Source organism: Pleurodeles waltl, chromosome 3_1 (assembly GCF_031143425.1).
Source record: "Pleurodeles waltl isolate 20211129_DDA chromosome 3_1, aPleWal1.hap1.20221129, whole genome shotgun sequence".
Classification (NCBI taxonomy): Eukaryota; Metazoa; Chordata; class Amphibia; order Caudata; family Salamandridae; genus Pleurodeles; species Pleurodeles waltl.
In genome coordinates this window covers 1,626,445,364-1,626,465,202 of record NC_090440.1, presented here as the reverse complement: position 1 = coordinate 1,626,465,202, position 19,839 = coordinate 1,626,445,364, and the positions used below count along the sequence as shown (strand labels likewise).

At 47.0% G+C, this 19,839-nt stretch overlaps 1 protein-coding gene across 1 annotated transcript in view; it reads right to left on the bottom strand.

Annotated features, from left to right (window-relative positions):
• NOSTRIN (nitric oxide synthase trafficking) overlaps window positions 1-19,839 on the bottom strand; it is a 554,795-nt gene that overhangs the window by 346,250 nt on the left and 188,706 nt on the right. Inside the window, exons 7-8 of the mRNA XM_069221364.1 lie at window positions 14,438-14,536; window positions 897-1,022 (exon numbers count right to left, since the gene is read on the bottom strand). Coding sequence (XP_069077465.1) covers window positions 897-1,022; window positions 14,438-14,536 — 225 coding nt within the window. The remainder of the gene's footprint in view (window positions 1-896; window positions 1,023-14,437; window positions 14,537-19,839) is intronic.

Sequence of the window (19,839 nt, the reverse complement as noted above, 5' to 3'; positions counted from 1 at the left end):
GCCGGCGGTGTTGCAGGGGTGCGACGGGTGCAGTTGCACCCGTCGCGATTTTCACTGTCTGCTAAGCAGACAGTGAAAATCATGCTGGGGCCCTGTTAGGGGGCCCCTGCACTGCCCATGCCAGTGGCATGGGCAGTGCAGGGGCCCCCAGGGGCCCCAAGACACCCGTTCCCGCCATCCTGTTCCTGGCGGTAAAAACCGCCAGAAACAGGGTGGCGGGAAGGGGGTCGGAATCTCCATGGCGGCGCTGCTTGCAGCGCCGCCATGGAGATTCAGCCCAGACAGGGGAAATCCGGCGGGAAACCGCCGGATTCCCTTTTCTGACCGCGGCTTTACCGCCGCGGTCAGAATGGGCAGGGAAGCACCGCCAGCCTGTTGGCGGTGCTTCCGTGGGCATCCACCCTGGCGGTCGATGACCGCCAGGGTTGGAATGACCCCCTTAGAGTGCACCTAGCACTTCTCCTCCCTGCTAACGGAGAGGGTGCTGGCCCTGGCCTACAGTTTGCAGAAAAATACAATGATAATAAAATACTTTTAACATTTTATTTTTCTGCTTTTCTCTGCCTTTCAGCAGCGGGGCGATGCTCCTCCACCATAGCAGAGGGGCCGCCCATAGTGTGCTCTTTGTGTGTTGGATATCCCATGCAGAAGTGAGTCACATATGGATTTTCACTGTTGATTTAGCACTATATTGAACAGAGCAACCTAAGAGTTACTCACGATAAAGCACCAAGGGGCTTACTTACAAGCACCTTGCTCTGCCGGTGCATCACTTTCTATATGGGAAAAAGTGAAGCACCACAAGGGGCTTGTAAATAAGCCCCCATGAATCTAATGCTTGCTAGAAGGCATTGTCTGTGCTCAGAGCAGATACTTCCTTATTCTAAGGTACTTGCCTGGTACCAGTTCTCCAGCGATGTTTCCCATTTTAACCTGGCTGCAAGACCTTCGATATTCTCCCTGTAATAGTTCTCGTCCTTTTCTGTCAAGCTCTCTGCAGATTTTTTTAGTTTCTCGAGGAGCTGCAAAAAATATTTATTTGAAAAGTTAATTTACACCTGCTAAAATGCAATAAACTTCAAGAGAGACATCAAAATATCATCCGTGAATATCTTATGTTCTAGATCTAATCAACTTAGAGATGTGCCAGATTCTGCTCTTCTAATGACGCCTATCTGATTGTAGGACTTTCTAGACATCCCAAAAAAAAACAGATAGAATTTCTGATCTGCAAACCCTAGGACTCGCGAACTATCAACATATCGGAAGTCTGTTTTTTTCAGATCCATTTTTAAATAGGAGGTTTCAAAGACGCAGCTTCCATTGGTGAAGCAGGTGCAATGGTGCCTGGGCCCAGAGGTCTGAAAGTCACACTGAACCCTGATTATTGCTGGCTTTTATAATTCAAACAGCAGCCAGAGGGACCATTTTTTTCCTTGCACTAGGACCTATGACACACTGTCAATGCGACTGGAAGATTGACGTCCGAAAAGGGAGCTTTTACCACAGAGCACTGAAATATTTAAATGCACAATACTGTGTTTTGCTTTTTTTAGGTTTACAGACTGATATGCCATTGGTAAAACTAGGATTTTAAAATCTCACCAGTGTGTCTCTGTGCTATTATAGCGGTGGAGTACATCTCCATCATCAGCATTCATCGGTAAAATGCAAGTCAGTTGAACACGGTTGAAAAGATTTACGCCTGTTCTTTCTGTGTATTTTACTGCTAATTTCTCTTTTAAGGTCTGTCTTGTCTCCAGGACCTATTGCTACTAGTTCTTCTTTAAAATATACATAAAGTGGCCTTCGGCTCTACCCATAGAAATACTTTTGTTCACTTCATAGTATTGGCTGTTTGGGTATCATTCCACCTCCTAGAAAGCACTTCCATTGGAATGCTTGAGGGGCTATTTTGCATCTGAACAGTACACTCAACCATCACATTGTTTATCACATTTAATTTTTTATCTCTCACATGCATTTTACACAGAAGACAATCAATTTTTTATGTTTTATTTTCTATCACTGGCAAAGCCAAAGGGTGTGGCTTTCATTTGCTGAAATGCATTTATGTATCAGCACATTCAAACAGCATTTGTGCTTGCCTGTGTTAGCTCTTAAAGCCAGGACTACTGGCTTTGCAAATGCTCATTTTTCTTAGACTGACTTAGTCACCTGTTTTGTCGTAATATCCTACTTCAACCCATAACTGTGGCTGAGGATTTTATATTATCAAGACAACTTGTAAAATTTACAATATTTTGTATTTTCGGTTTGCTTTAATATGAGGCCACTAAATACATCAACCACAGCAGGTCTGTATTAGTTCACGCCTGGAATTCATGTTCAGTTTACAGAAAATCGTGTGTTAGGATGTAGTGTGGAGTATCCATTTATATAGGAAATATGCTATTTTTTATGTTAAAGTAAGAATATCACTCCTCAAACCCTATTCCCTTTTAAAAGTGTAGTCAGGGCAATGCTATATCTGTAGGTGAGTATGCATTAGAGTCGGGTTGTTTGGCTTAGTATTCTGAAAACCTATTAATAACCAAACTAAACCAGCCTTTTGGTTTATTGGTGGTTGCACCTGAACGGTTATTTAGGAATGGACTTGAAGTTGTAATCTGCTGTAGCAGGGTATTATAGTTTACCAGACTAATTTACCGCAGCTTGACAGCAGAATGGAAGGAAGAGACACTGAAATACTTGAGTGCACTGTGCCAAGACTGTGTGACTTTTAATGGGCCCTCTCCTTGGTTAGACTGAAGTCTGATCTTGTATTTGGAGGTTCCCCCCGAGGTGATAAAGGTACGTCATGGGATTGTTTTTCCTTCCAGCTCATCTCACCTGGAGCTAAATGGTTTAGCTGGCAATGTAAGTTGCACAGATGTCTACCAGAATGGCATAATGGTTTGGATAGTGTGCACAAATTTGGTTGCAAAGTTGGCATTTAAATTTCTGTGAAATCTCTGTTTCTTCACCTTCTTTCTGAGAAGTTACATACATGTGCAATCATTATTTACAGATTAATTGAAGTTACAGAAAGGAAGTCCACCTCTTGCAACAAATGTGTGAAAATATGATAATGTCTCTTCAAAGTTCCAAAAGTGTATTTCATTAATTTGCAGAACTGTTTCACCTTAGTACATCAGATTACATCAGTGCATTGAGAAGTATTTTTTGTTTACGCGTACTCATTGGCTAGCTGAACCTCTTCCATAGTTCCATTCTTTATGTCACTATGCAGTAAGTCAGTAAGATGCTCACTGCATTCCTCCACTTCCTCTGCCATATATGTCATTCACTGTGGAATCTCTCCATAGGTAAGGCTCAGCAAGTTCACATCGAACACCCTCTTGGTTTCCCTTGTGGCACCTGTGTCCACTGAACTGGTAACCTTGGAAACCTTCTGAACTACCTTGTATAGCCCATGCTATTTGTCCCCCAAAGCACTGGGACACATAGGCTTTAGCTGTTGACCTTCCTGATACCCAGTCAGGGTAGCTTTCTGGTGGTACCATTCCTTTATCAGAGCTTGGCTGGCCTTAATGCTTTCCTTTGCCCGGTTCATCTATTGCGCCAACTGTCTTTTGAGGCCAATCACATAATCCACTGCATCCTTCTGTGGAGATTATGAGGTTGCTTCCCACTCTTCACTGACGAGGGTGAGTGGACTGTACAGCAGGTGTCAATATAGAAGCTCAGAGGGATTACACCTACCCCCTTCTGTGGAATTCCTCAGTAGACAAATAAGAGACATGGCAGAGGAATAGCCCACCTCCTCCTGAGGTTCTCCGGCAGAGTTCACATCATGTTTTTCAGTTTCTTGCTAAACCACTTCATCAAACCATTGGTTTGGGGGTGGTGTGCTGTGGAGAAGTGGAATGCCACACCAGCTTTCTCCCACATTCCTCTCATGTATGAGATAAAGTTGGCTCTGAGGACTGAAATTACCAATCTTGATAATTGGACCCTAGAAAAGATCCCCATGAGATCTCTTGCTACCACAAGTGCAGTCATGCTGCTCTGAGGCACAGCTTCAGGGTTCCCGGTGGCATGATCCACCACAAGCAAGATATACTTGTTGCCTGAATGTGATTAATTATGCCTGTCTCTACCCACTCAAATGAAACACCTACAACTAGTGGAGGCACTAGTGGTGCCTTAGTCCTCCCTCCTGTTTTATGGAGATCTTCTGCAGAACCTCTCTGTATCTTTGCACGTACCTGTCCAGTAGAACACAGGGTCCATCCTATCCTGGATTTTTCTAATCTCTATGTGTCCTGCTAAGGGCACTTGATGGGTCAGTGACAACAAGAAGTGCATGTGCACTATTGGAACCACTAGCTCTTGCCAGTTCCTGTTTCAAGATTTACTGGCTCATCATAAAATCGGCCATCCTACCAGCCAACATAGTGGTTCCCAGTTAGATCCTGAGCAAGTGGGCCAAGCGCTCCTTCTGCACTCACTCTCAGTAGTATCCTGGTTGATCAGTCTAAGACGTCAATGAGGGAGGTGGATACGGGGGAGTGAACACAGGCTCACAACTCAAAATGCCGACAGCAGCAGCAACAAATAATTGTTCAGATAAATACTCACTTTTATGAAAAAAGAGAAGCATTTTATTTTTACTGGTATCAATGCAAATGAAAAATATGACATTCACGAACAACTACGCAATCCCACTGAAGTCAGGGCTCCAATGTTTTTGGGTGGTTCCCTGTCACACTTCCTCCTCACTCTAGTGATAGTGGTTATTCCCCATTCACTTTTGGCAACATCCAGGGTATGCCCCACTAGTAGTCCAAGTCTCAAGAGTCCACACTGTTCTAAAGTCAAAATAGTTCAAACATGGACACACTATTTTAGACAGCAAGTTCTGCCTGGCCCGACTGGCATGAATGCCATCTTGCCTGCACCTGCAGACTCGAAGAGTCTAGTGTTCTTGAGGTCACCCCTTTGTAGGTGTCGGAACAGCAGCTGCTGGTCTAGGTGAGTTCACTGCAAGTGGACCAGGCAGGCTGCACTCACAGATCCCTGATCTCCTTCCCACTAGGTCTGGTGAAATGATTGATTCCGCTGGCGGAATCTGAGTAATTTGGTAATTCTGCATTACTCTTGTTACAGGAAATTATTTATAAATTCCACCACTCCGCCAGTGGAATTGATCTGCAGTTTCATAACTATTGCTAATCTGGTCTAGTTCAACAGCATTTGTTGCTGTTATATCCTGTATGCCATCAGGCCTGCTCTCCAATCAGACATGCTGCTTTCCATCACCTTTGCTCTTTTCTACAACAATGTGCCCAGAGGAGGCTCCTCCACTATGGCGGAAGAGCGTCGCCCCACTGCTAATAAGACAGCAGAAAAATAAAATGATAATAGAATATTATCATGTTATTTTTCTGCTGTCTAGGGTGGGTCAGGGCCAGCTTCCTCCGCGTCAGGAGGGAGGCTGATTAGTGCTGCACTCTAAGTGTGCATGTCAGTTTGGCTGGCCGTCTGAGGCTGGCCAAACTGACATGCGCACTTAGAACTCTCCACTCAGCTGTGTTTCACAGTCGGGTGGAGAACAAGTGCACGGCCATACTCACTCCCTGAGCATCATTTCAGCCCACTCAGGCCAATCCTGGTGCTTCTCTCATGCTGGGTAACAGCATGAGAGAAGCATCTGGATTGTGTGGGGAGAGGTGCAAAGGAAGCAAAGAGGTGGAGGGATCGGCAGAGGAGAGACAGCGGAAGCAGCAGCGGCGAGGCAGCAGGTAAGGACATTATTTTTTTCAATTATTCCCCACCCCCTCCCCGGAGTGCTCACTGCCCTGCTCCACCAGCCCTGCCTGGTAGCAGTTTCTACTAACTGTGCCCATACAATGCATTTGGAAATCAATAGCATGTTTGCACAGCTCTCTGAAACTCAAGTTGGGTGGAGTATGAGCTATGCAATCAATTGGAAAAATGAAATAAAAACTACAGATCTATGAGCAGAACAATTTAGACCAGTGGATTTCCCAATTCTAAAAACCATATATAAAACCACACCAACGCATGCAAATACATTGGCTGCGCTGTTTAAAATGTTTCTCCCCTCTCTAATCTCAAGAACATATATGCTGTGGAACAATCTATTGTGCTGCTAAAATTGCAACACACTTAACACACAAAGCCAGAGACAGAAATCAATAGACGTTCTCACAGCTTTATTGATTGAACTGGCTGATTAGCTTGCCAAGTGACAGCCCGCAGATGGCTCGACTTCTGGAAACTCTGGTGGCTGGTGAAGCGTGGACACACACAAGGGCACTGTAAAATGCTAAAGAGAAAATTACCCCTTTTGGCTCATCTTTGTGCCAACTCCCTATGGTAAGCTAAATGTGGCATTAAGGGCCAGATGTAGGTATGTCCTGAATTGCGACTCGCAAATTACGAGTCAGAGCGACTCGCAATTTGCGAGTCGCAATTCAGGATGCAGGATGGTGTCCCTGACACCATCTGCGACTCACAAGGGTGTCACAAAGGCCCACCTCATTTATATTAATGAGGTGGGTCGCAATTTGCAACCCGGTGCGACTCGCAGCACTCACAGGGATGGTGGCCTGCTGGAGACAGCAGACCCACCATGTCTGTGACTGCTTTTAAATAAAGCAGTTTTTTTTTTTGTAATGCAGCCCGTTTTCCTTAAAGGAAAACGAGATGCATTACAAAATGAAAAAATGAAACGTTTCAATTTCATTTTTTCGAGCAGGCAGTGGTCCATAGGACCACTGCCTGCTCTGAAAAAAAAAATTCCAAGCCATTCACAAAGGGGAAGGGGTCCCCTGGGGACCCCTTCCCTTTTGCCAATGGATTACCACCAGTGTGACACTGGTGGTAACTGCGATTGCTTTGCGACCGCGGTCACAAAGCAAAACAGCATTGCGCTGCGACCTGCAAATAGGAAGGAGAACACCCCTTGATATTTGCGACTCGCAGTCCCGTTTTGCGAGTCAGTAACCAGGTTACTGATTCGCAAAACAGGAATTGGGCATCGCGATGTGGGTTTTGTACATCGCAAAGAGCGAAATTCGCTGTTTGCGACGTTCAAAACGTTTGCTACATCTGGCCCTTAATGTTTCAACCATGATGTGATCCAAGAAGAGGTTAATTTTATTAGTCTGCTAAAATGTGCTAGAGAGCTGTCCTTTTCACCTCTTGTGCAAACTGGGCACACAGTCCCCCAAGACACGGGTTTCCTGCAGGAAAGCTATAGATGCTCTATCTTTTTAGGTAGGTGTGTACCCTACACCTTTTTCCAAATTTCCCAGGCCTCTAAAATTCCATGTCATGATGTTTCCGTAATTTGCCCGCCATTCCCCATCATGTTTAGAACAGTCCTTCTCGCTTCCCTTCTGTTGGGCCATCTACGTAGTGATAACAGGAGCAAAAACAAACGCAGTGTTATGCAAGAGGAGTTCAACATTCCCTAAAACAAGTTAAAATATAAGTCCCTCAGAACTCCCGCCCCCCTTGGGCAGCAACTCCAAACAACCCTGCCCTGCAATAGGAAGGCAAAGAATCAGTATCCACCGCCCAATTCCCTATGCAAAAAAGATTAAACAGATAGGGCTCTCCTGTTAACAGTAATTCAATGCGTCCAAACACTTCACACATCACATGAAAGTAATTTATTGGTCAGTACAGGTACATACATGTACTCCCTGTCAATGGCCCTACAAATCAACGCCGTCACCTCCTCATGTTTTAACACACTCCACACACTGTAAAAAACATTCAAATGGATCCCCACAGAAACCAGAAAGACCGTCACCCACGCACTCATCAGCAGCAGACTAGACTACGGCAATGCCATCTACGCCGGCACCACACTCAAACTCAAGCGCAAACTACAGCGAATCCAGAACTCTGCAGCACGCCTCATCCTCGACCTCCCCCACCATGAACACATCTCACCACACCTCAAATCCCTCCACTGGCTCCCCAAAGACAAAAGGATCAGCTTTAAGATCCTCATCCACGCACACAAATCGTTCCACAACACCGGCCCAACCTACCTCAACGAAAGAGTGACCTTCCACACTCCTACACGCCAACTCCGCTCCGCCGACCTCTCTCTCGCCACAGTTCCCCGCATCAAACACACCACCACTGGAGGCAGATCTTTCTCCTATCTGGCCCCCAAAGCCTGGAACTCCCTCCCCACCCACCTCCGCAAGACCCAGGACCTCCTACTCTTCAGGAATGGCCTTAAAACCTGGCTTTTCGAACAGTGATCTCCCGTCCCCTCCCCCCCCCCCCAGCACCTTGAGACCCTCACGGGTGAGTAGCGCACTCTATAAGTTTCTTTGATTGATTGATACATTCAGTAAAGTTTGCCGAGCAGTCAGTATTATTTATCCCTCAAGTTTTTCGTCTTCAGGTAAGCAATGATTCCTATACCTGCCCAGTGCAGGGTTAAGGCGACCCCAAATCCTTACTGTTGCTGCCAGTACCAGGGTCACTTCTCCACCTCAGAACTATGGGCCACATGTAGCAAGTTCTGAATTTCCGAATCGCAAATTCGGATGCAGACCGGTGTCTCAGACACAGTCTGCGAGTCGCTATGGGGTCGCAAAGACCCACCTCATTAATATTAATGAGGTGGGTCGCATTTTGCGACCCCATAGCGATTCCCTGCACTCACAGGGATGGTGGCCTGCTGAAGTCAGCAGACCTCCATGTCTGTGACTGCTTTTTCAAAAAAGCAGTTTTTATTTTTATTTTGCAGCCCGTTTTCCTTAAAGGAAAACGAGTTGCAAAATAAAAAAAATAACGAAACCATTTGGTTTAGGTTTTTCAGAGTAGGCAGTGGTCCATTGGACAACTGCCTGCTCTGAAAAACCCTTTTTGGCAACATTCACAAAGGGGAAGGGGTCCCCTGGGGACCCCTTCCCTTTTGCGAATGGGTTACCACCAGTGTGACACTGGTGGTAACTGCGAATTGCTTTGCGACCGCATTCGCGGTCACAAAGCAATTTAGCATAACGATGGGAATCGCAAATAGGAAGGGGACACACCTTCCTATTTGCGAGTCGCTTCACAATTTGCGAGTCGGTACTGACTCGCAAATTGTGAATGTGCATCGCATTCGGCATTTTGCATGGCGTAAACTGCGATTTTCGCAGTTTGCACCATGCAAAATGCATACTACATCTGGCCCTTAGTCTCTCAAGTCCCACACCATGTCCATGAGTGTGCCATCAGGGCAGGCCACAATCTGCCCCATTTGCTGTGAACTATCAAGGCTATTTGTGCACAAGGTCTGTCTGAGCAATTTCACAGATTTTCTCCGCTTGTGCGGCTCCGCAACACCTATCCCCTGGCACCCCGACTGAGGGCCCCCGCAAGAGTGTCAACCCAGTCGCTCGCCTCCTCTGGAGTGAAGGAAAACAGCACTCTCTCTCCATGTAGAACTTGCAGTTTCACAGGGTACATCAAGCTGTAATTCAGGTTAACGTCCCTTAAGCGTTTCTCGACAGAGCAAAAGTTATTGCATTGTCCTGCACCTTTTTCGTGTATTCCAAAAAAATTGACATAGTTTCCCTTCAAACTGAGGTGGATCTTGCCCCCAGGCTTGTTGTAGGATAGGACAGCTATCTTGAAAATTGAACAAGCATGCTACAAGGGCCCTGGATTCATCCCGGGTCTTGGCGGGGCCAACACTCGGTGAGTTTGAACTGGACTGGATCGCCTCCTTCCTCTCCAACCGCTTTCAAAGAGTCTACCTCCCTCCTTTTCGCTCAGACCCCACCGAGATCATTTGCGGCGTCCCACAAGGCTCCTCGCTCAGCCCGACACTCTTCAATGTCTACATGAGCCCCCTCGCCGACGCAAACACAGCATCATCATCACCTCCTACGCCGACGACACTCATCTGATACTCTCCCTCACCAAGGACCCCACCAGCGCAAAGACCAACCTGCAAGATGGAATGAAGGACGTCGCAGATTGGATGAAACTCAGTCGTCTGAAACTGAACTCAGACAAAACGGAAGTCCTCATCCTCGGTAACACCCCGACCGCCTGGGACGACTCCTGGTGGCCCACGGCCCTTGGCACTGCCCCGACCCCCTCAAACCATGCACGCAACCTCGGCTTCATCTTGGACCCACTTCTCACCATGACCAAACAAGTCAACGCCGTATCCTCCTCCTGCTTCCTCACCCTCCGCATGCTCTGGAAGATCTTCCGCTGGATCCCCACCGACACCAGAAAGATCGTGACCCACGCCCTCGTCACGAGCCGCCTGGACTACGGCAACACCCTTTACGCTGGGACCACCGCAAAACTCCAGAAATGTCTGCAACGAATTCAAAACGCCTCCGCCCGCCTCATCCTCGACATACCCCGCAACAGCCACATCTCCGCCCACCTGAGACACCTGCACTGGCTTCCCGTCAGCAAAAGGATCACCTTCCGTCTCCTCACCCACGCACACAAAGCCCTCCACAACAAGGGACCAGAATACCTCAACCATCGCCTCAGCTTCTACGCTCCCACCCGTCTTCTCCGCTCCACCAGCCTCGCTCTCGCCGCCGTCCCTCACATCCGCCGCTCCACGGCGGGTGGGAGGTCCTTCTCCTACCTGGCGGCCAAGACATGGAACACCCTCCCCACCATCCTTAGGACCACCCAGGACCACTCCGCATTCCGGAGACTCCTCAAGACCTGGCTCTTCGAGCAGCGGTAACCCCTTCCCCCTAGTTCCTTGAGACCCGCACGAGTGAGTAGCGCGCTTTATAAATGTTAATGATTTGATTTGATTTGATTTGAGTTTGTTCAATTGTAGAGAATTTTGACAGTCATTTAGGGCGTGGTGTATTACCAATACAGTCTTCCAAAAAAAATTCCACTGATTGTCACTCTGCCTTCTCCGGAAACCCAAGGAACCTCAAGTTTTTTCATCAGGTCCTTCCCACCACGTCCTCAATCCCTTCCTCCAAGCTCGTTGTCAACTTCTGCAATGTTGACACTTATTCTGTCAGGGATCTCACTTCTCGTTGCAAGTCTGTGGCATTCTCCTCAGCTGCATTAACTCTCTCTATCACTTTCCATAGATCCATTCTCAGGAGGTTGTCTTCAATTGCCACAGAATCTATTTAGATCACATTTCCTCCCCAGATCCCTGTGTGGCAGCCATCAGGTTTACTAGGGTTGGGGCGAGTCCACAGGTGCCCCTTGCTACCCTGACAGGTCCCTTACTATCTCCTCAGAGTGTAGGGAGTTGGTGTAGTTCACGATCTTGTTGACCTGTGCAGGTTTGGTGGACTTCTCTTTTCCCATAATAATATGTGAGTTCGGGCTGTGTACTCCAGGCTGAACCACCCTGTTAGCTAAGGCCCCCATGCCACTCTGGCAGAGACCAACCATGATGCAGACCTCAATCACCCAGGGGTTGCACTTGAGGCCCTCACTAGATCCAGCTGACTAGGCGTCTAACTTCAGTGACCCCCACTTTGGGTCCACCAGTGTTCAGTCAGGGCTGCTACCACCCACCAAAATCTTCACAGGAAAACTGGGTCCACCCAGGTCCGGCAGCTTCACACTCCATGCACTGCAGCCACATACTGAGGGTTTCTGGTGCTGTTGTTCGCTGTTCCAAGGATCGTATGCAGGCACCCCGTGGGGCCTCTTAACTCGCCGCAGCTCAGGCCGTCCACGTCCAAGCCGTCTGCCCAAGGCACAGTGGTTACCTCACACCGGGGTCTCTTCTCTCCAGGCCAGTGTTCAGTTCTGGGTGCAGATCCAATCACTCTCGCTCCTTTAGGAATACCCACAGCTATCGCACCTCAGTCTGCTTGCAGCAACCGATCTCGGCCCATATTTGCATGCTTCCCAGTGGCATAATGAAACTCGAGGAGGCTCCTCTGCAAAGAACAGGGAGGGACACCCGCTCTGGACTCATTCAGGCCAGATGCTGTGCTGAGGGGGACCCTCAAGCTAAGGGCCCCCTGCACTATCGGGGCTGCAGGGACCTTTGTTACACCACTGATGCTCCCATTCTCTGAGATTACTGGGGTCCCACTGCAGGTAATCCTCCCAGTGTGGCAGCATCCTCCAGGGTTTACTGACATCTCAACACTTTTTCCCTGTGTGACACCCTTCTGCGGCTTCTCTTCGCAGAGATGGGCCTGCCACATCAGTGGTTCAGTAGCCCCATAGGCCAGGGGCTTTAGTCCATGCTGGTGCAGGATGTGGGGGCAAGCACCAGTCTCAGTACTCCTTGATGGCTCAGAATACAGTCAGATTCACATTAATACTGGTGTGAGCTGTGCAAGGAGCAACTACTCTGCCATCTTGCTTGGCCATGCCCCCTTCTGTGCATACCTGCTTTCAGTGAATAAATGGAGTGAAAGCTGTAGACCAGATGGATTTAGGAGAAAAGGGTGGTTCAAATATTGGAGTTAGTGGTCTTTCTTGAAACAAAATATATCTCTGCAAGACCACTGTATACCCCTGCTGTGAGTAAAACGTATAAACCCTACCCTTTCTGAGGCTACAACCAGGCAAATTTGGGTTGTCACTGAGTGACAGTCATTGGAAGTGGATAACTTGTGTGAATGGTCTTTCCTGTGCAGCTCTCCCAATGGGGACTTACCCAGTCCTCCATACGTATTATAATCATCATGAGATGAGAAGTGCATGGGGAGGAGCAGCAAGTGCATACTGCTGCATGGGCTGGGCAGAGCTGCAACTGATGGTCAGTGAAAGATGGTGAATGTTGGTCCTACTGATTCCAGGAGTAGCACATGTGACATACAGACTGGTCTACAGACTGACAGTGGCAACACATGTGGATGAGCAGAGCACAGCATAAGAACCAGGTAAGAAAAAGTGTCTGCACTATCCTCATCTTGTTTAAGCTTTAGCCAAGCAGGAGATAGCTCAGGTGGTGTGAATCAAGCAGGGCTATGGCTCAGGTCTTTGGGGAACCTATGGAGTGTTATCACTTTAGTACTTAACTTGTCCGGAGAAAAATTATTAATTGCTAGAAAAATGAAGGGCGGGGACTCGGCACTCTAATTGCCAGCACACATTTAGCACTGTGAGCACCTAATCTTCAGTTACCTGCAGCATAGATGGCTTTTGTAAACTTATCATGAAGGCATATCCCCCACAATCCATCCACATTACCACTATGAAAGCATGTGAGGGTACTCCCCCTGGAATAGGAACCGCCATGGAAATTATTACTAATATCCACAAATTTACACGTTTGTTGTGGTCAGCCTCTTTCACAGGGCAATCCGGACTGGAACACCCACAAACTCATACTCATAAATTTGAAAACGTGGAAATTCCACTACACTGACAGAATTTCTGTATTCACAAATGCACTTCAAAGAACGAAAATGCACCCAGTCCAGGAATCAGGAATGCGTTTTTGTGTGTGCAAAATCAACATGTTTGGACACGTAGGTCTTGATTCCAGATGCCTGGTGTCCGATAACTAAAGCATCAAATAAAGTCCGACACCAGGGTATTCGAACTTTATTAGGTGCAATTATTACTACCTACTCTGGGTCTTAGTATTTTCCAGACATTTTTCCATCTGTAAATATCTAAATTTACCTATTGGAAAATTGCTGGGTATGTGGTGTTTGCTGCAGGACTTATAAATCTGACATGAGCCATTGCAGGAGTTACGGTACATAACAGGATTTTCCGAGGTCCAAGGTTGTAGTTAGGCACACAGCAATATTTGAGAATCCGGCCCTTGATAATAATGGAGGTTGATGCATTTCATTTGAAATACATGCGTCAAATCAATTATAATGTATATATTCTCCAGGGTGTAAAACTTTGGGCCACATTTAGGCGGGTCTAGCTCCATATATTGAAACATTAGCGTCGTTTTTTGACGACTATCTGGAGGATTTTGACAAAAATGCCACACCATATTTACAAAGTGGCGCAATGCATGCATTGCGCCACTTTGTAACCCCTTGCGCCACATTGTGCCTACACCCGGCATAATGTATGCAAGGGGGGATGTTCTCCCATTAGGGGGCCTGCAAAAATTGCTCAATGAAATCTAAAAGATTTCTTTGCACCATTTCTACCAGCATTTTTAATGCCTGCACAGAGCAGGCGTTAAAAAGAGGCATGCCATTATTTCTAATGGGCCTCAATGTGCTTTGCACAATTAGTGTCCACATTTTGGCACTAATCCTGTAAAGCACCAAACTAGCATAATTTTTTTTTTTACGCTAGTTCCCTAATTATCACCATGCTGCTCTGTCTGTTAATTATGGTGAACACATGTCATTAGGGAGGTGCTAAGGGTTGCAAGAAAAGTGGCACTGCATTGGATGCAGCGTCACTTTTCTTAAACATGCCCCTTATTTTATTTAAATAATCAACTTCGTAGAACAAGAGTTCATCTCTGCTAGATTACCTTTTGCGTCTCTTTTTCCTCTGATGGTTTCTTGTTGTTCTGTACGGTATGGAAAAGTGATTCGTGTTTCTTGGTGTGGTCCATTAACTTCTTCTTAATCTGCTTCCAAAAACAATGAAAAGTTTTCACTAAGACAATAACCAGAAAAGTTAAGTGTAATTTAAAGCACTAATTGCATAAGAAGTTTTCAAATATTAACCAATTAGAAGATATATGGTTCTCTATCTGTCAGAGGTTAGGACTGTACATGTCTTTCAAAAATGCTTTGCAGCTTATGTACAATCATTATTTTAAAATTAATTTCGTACTGGAGGGAGCTGTATTATTTTTTATGCCAACTTTAAAATAAAACGGAACAATGCATAGAATAGTAAGAATCATTTACGTTTTAAGTTGAATATTAAGTAAACATTGTTTTGGTTAGTACTGTAAATAAGCTTGTGGTGAGCAAGGTTACACACATATGAGCGTACTGTTGCTGTTGGTAACATATTTTTACATATAGTACTTTATACTAACTTTTCACCAACTTGAAATGCTGTATATAATAAGTTGACTGAATTGTATTGCGGTATTCGAACTCAAGTTGTGTATGTAGGTCAGAAAAGATGTTAACAGTGAACGTTTACCTCAGAGAATCATCTTTCGGCTTTTTGTGAACGTGGATCCTTTGAGATTCAGTATGCAAGGGAGTTGTAACTGAGTGAAATATATGTGGTGGCCAGTTCCTGATCCTCATTATCAAATATCGTTCAGTATTTCAAATTACAGCCAATCTGCTTTAACAATATAGGCATTATTCGAGTTGCACTGTAGCAGGTCCACCTTTCCTGCATGGTCACCCCAGATATAGGTATATATGTGTGTATATGCTATTTCAATAGCGCAAGCCTAGCCAAAACGCAGTGGAGCACTGTACATGATCAAATACAAGCATAATGAAAACAGACGAGAGGAGACTGAGGTGGGTTGAGGATGGGTAATGCATTGTGATGTAGTTTTCTTTGAAGAAGCGAGTCTTCCTAAATTAGAGCAGCATTAGGGCATTCATGACGGATACAGGGAGTGTTTCAGATTCTGGGTGCATAGGTGGAAAAGGCCTGCTGTCTTGTTTTTAAACTTTTAAAATCCTTAGCCTGGAGTCTGGCTGTGGGTGTGCAGACTTCTAACAATGGTGAACTAGACTGCAATATAAGAGGGGTTGCAGGCCATGATAGTCCAGATTGTTTTCCCTTTTTATAGAACCTATTTTTGAAGGCATTAGAACTCTGTGTGCTTTACCACAACTAAAGAAGGGTAAAGTGCCTGTACTACCCTTTAAATATGGTTAAATTATCGTATCCCTAACTGAAACATTTAACTTGTAAATAAGTCCCCAGTATATGGCCCATGATGGAGTTGTCCACCTGTCAAAAGGCAGGACTCCACACGCTGGGTGACCTCTACTATGGTGGCACCCTTGTACCCTTGTTCCCTATGAGTCATTAATGGCTGATGCAGGCTTGCCCTTGGGACGTTTCCTTGTGTACAACTCCTTAGTCGGGACACTAGGGCATAAATGGGGGGACATGTCAAATGAACCCAAAATGCATCTGACCATGCAATACCTGCATGTGCAGGGCATGGGTCACCATCTCACAAAATGGCTATCTGACTCATTACGCCTCCATACTGCGACATCACTCACATCACTTTGCCAGCATTGGGAAACAGATCTATCATGTCCCTGTAAGGACAAGGAATGGGCTGCACTGTTAGCAGGTCCAACATATGTACCTCGAAACACTTGGTTTCGACTTAAACAATATTATGTTGTACATAGAGAATATTTGACCCCAGCTAAAATTAACTGATATTTCCACGGAAGAGATGCAGCTTGCCCTCATTGTGATCAAGTTGGTGCCGACTTCCTTCATATGTTATGAGCCTGTCTCTCTTTACGGCGCTATTGGCATTGGGTCATTCAGCATTTATCCATATGCACAGGGAGACCTGCCTTATACACCTGGGAAGTATGCCTTATGGGTCTTTATCGCAGGCACAAAAAATATAGAGCCACTACATGTTTCTTAGTCCTGGGACTCCTAATGGCCAAACACCTCATTACCCACTGGTGGAAGTCCTATGCTCCCCCACCAGTAGAGGCTTGGCCACAATCCATCTCTATATGGGCCCAGACTGAGAGCTTGGCACTACACAAGTATACTGTGGGACTCCATAAATACCCATCTCAGCTCACTGGGACATTATCCTGGTTGATCTTCACACTTCCATTCAACACAGAGATACTGCTCAAGGCAACACCACTGTAACTGACATGCATATGGAAGGTACTCCGCACACCACTTAAAAATCATGGTAATTTCAACTGCCCTGCTGGGTCAGGTATCTTCTTATTGTGAACATTTTGTAGCATAATGTGTCACTGCGGCAAGACCTGTGAGTTTGACATTTGTTGACTCTCTCCCCTGTTTTTTTCTTCCCCTCCCTTCCTCCGCTTCCTCCTGTTTTAAGATTATTTCAACCTAAGGAAACCAGAAAAGACTGTGGCCCTCATTATGATCCTGGCGGTCCAAGGACAAGAACTGGCACCGCCACAAAAACCCTGGCAGAAAGGCTACCAGTGACAGGAAATTTCTTTCCTGTCACCGGTAGATGACTCCCCCACACTCCCTGCAATCCCAACACCCCACCTTCCATACAAGAACCCCCTCCCCACCCTCTTCCATACCAGACCCCTCTCCCCCACATACATGTACACGCACACACACACCCACTCACACCCTACATACACTCATTCACAACCACTGATATACCCACATTCACTCACACGCATCCATACACGCATTCACACACATGCATCCATACATGCATTCACACACAAGCATCCATACACATATTCACACAGACATTCCAACACGCACTCACTTCAACACCCATACATACATTCAGACACACTTACCTTCACACACGCAGTCAACATCCACTTACGCACGCACACACAACACCCCACACCCTCCCACCCCCCTCCAATGTCGGACGATCGTCTTACCTTATCCGGCAAGGAGGTAGTCTGGCAGGAAATGGCAACAAGTGCTTCCACCGACGGCAGCGCCCTGCCATCAGGACATCGCCAGGCTGTATTACGGCTAGTCCTTTTGGTGGGGTTGGAACATTGATGGAATCGCCCATGCGCCTCGGACCACCAGCAGGAATACTGGAGGATTTCTGCCTAATTTGTGGCGGAGATCCTTCAGTACTCATGATATGGTGGTTGGAAGACTGCCAGCTCTGGCGGTCTTCTGACGCCCGTGGCTTCGGTGGTATGCTGAACAGACCGCCAAAGTCATAATGAGGGCCTGTGTATTGCCTGTATCATATGTTGACACATTCTGGACAGCAACATAGCAGATATATTACTTGAATTTCTTGGTCTAATTCATCAGAAACACTGACCTGTGGGATCGCCTGTGTGTGCTGTGATCAGAAGCCTCACACAAGACATAAGTGTGCCCTGAACACTATTTCTTACAGTTGATATACAAATGTAAAAGCATCCATCACATGTATGACTGCATACATTGATGGGCATGGCTTGCCTGACATGGCATAAACAGCAGGAAGTGCAAGCTCTGTTTACCTCAGCTCCTCCAGCCCCATCCTGATGGTAATTTTCCCAGCAAACAAGAAAAGCCATAGTTTTATAGCACCCTGATGGGTCTGGGAAGCCCCGTAACACCGTCATCAGCCCGCGGAAGTGAGACAGGATGAAGCAGGGAATACCCTGGATACGGCACAGTGCGACTCAAGATGGCCAGATCGAGGCTTGCCGCTCGGCCAGCACTGACTGACACAATGCTGCCAGAGACCCTTGTCTGAAGGTGAGCCCGCCCAACTCCCTGGAATCTTGTGCAGGGGGCAGAGCTGCAGAGCTGCAGAATATCGGCTTGGCGGCAGCCTCAAGTGGAAGCCTGCAGGTGTGAGGCCAAGTGAGGCAACCGACCCAGTGAGGCCCTGGAGAAAGCGCAGCCTGAGTGCCGCTAGCCATGGATCCACTGGTAAGGAGGTGGTGTGCTGCAGCAAGGTGGGAGGAAGCGGAGCCCTGGGGGCTGCGCACAGGCAGGGGAACCTGGGCCTGATCTAAACCCAGTGGTGCGCGGTGAACTCAAGCAGTGACAGGCTAAAGGGGGAAAAAAATGGCCTGCCACACCTGGCGTACGACCACGAGGTGCCAGGCCAATATACAAGACTCCTGGAAAAACAGCAAGAATGCATGGGGCCCCTTGTGGCCTGAGAGACATCAGAACACCCCGGGAATCCAGTGGACACTGAGCGGGAGACCCTGTTGCCTCCTGTTTGCCCCTAGTGGCCCTCCTTGAAGGCACAGCATTTAACTGATACAGGGAGCCTTACACACACAGCAGGCTATATTGTTAGAAGCCCCCATTAATCACTCTGGCACAGAGTGAGGGGACAGGGAAGGTCACTGCAGGACATTGATCTCCCAAATACCCAAAGAGGACTCATCTGCCCCCACCCCTTTTTGCTTGAAATGCAAGGCATCGGAAGGCCCATTGGGGCCCAAGGGACATGAAATCCCATACGGGGCCCCCAAATGCACCCACAAAAATGATGATAGAATCGCTAAACTCAGCATAAGCCTGCAGCGCTGATGCAATTCCAAAGTGGGGTGCAGATGGCATGAATTCTACATCTCACGGCCAACAATTGCCCATCAACAGTAGCTTGGGACTGAAAAAGTAGATGCTGCCCACGTCTGGGCTGTCCCACACATCCCACTGAGGAAGAAATCAGATTGTGGAGTATGATCCCTCTGACACTTGAGCGGGGAAAGCACAGTGGCACCTGAGCTGCTGACTCCTTGGCAGATGCTATAGGGGACTGCTATCAGCATGGGCAAAGTAGGAAAGAAGCAAGAAAGGGAGGCCACGAGCAGTATGGCTTAAGGAGCAGAGGACTGCACTTCGGAGGATTAGCGTGGCTGTGCCTTCCTGGAGGTCCACCTGGGAACCCAATGTTGCAAGACATCTTCCAACCCATAACAGCAACCCGAGAAATACTGGAAACTAAAATTGACTCCTTGGGAGCAGACTTGGGGTTGCTTAAGGATGAGCATTCCCGACTGGCAGAAACAGTCGCCACCACAGAGAGAGAGAGTTGACAGACATTCCTCCGGTGCTGGCTGCAGTGCAAGAGAAAATCACCATGTTGGAATCCAAGATCTGAACACCGAAAATAGATCCCGCTGGATCAATATCAGACTGGTGAGACTTCTAGAACAATTTAAAGGTGGCAGCATGCTTGATTACCTGGAGACCTGGATCAAGAAATTACGGTGCAGAGAGGGACTCTACACATTTTTTTGTGCTGGAGCGGTCCCA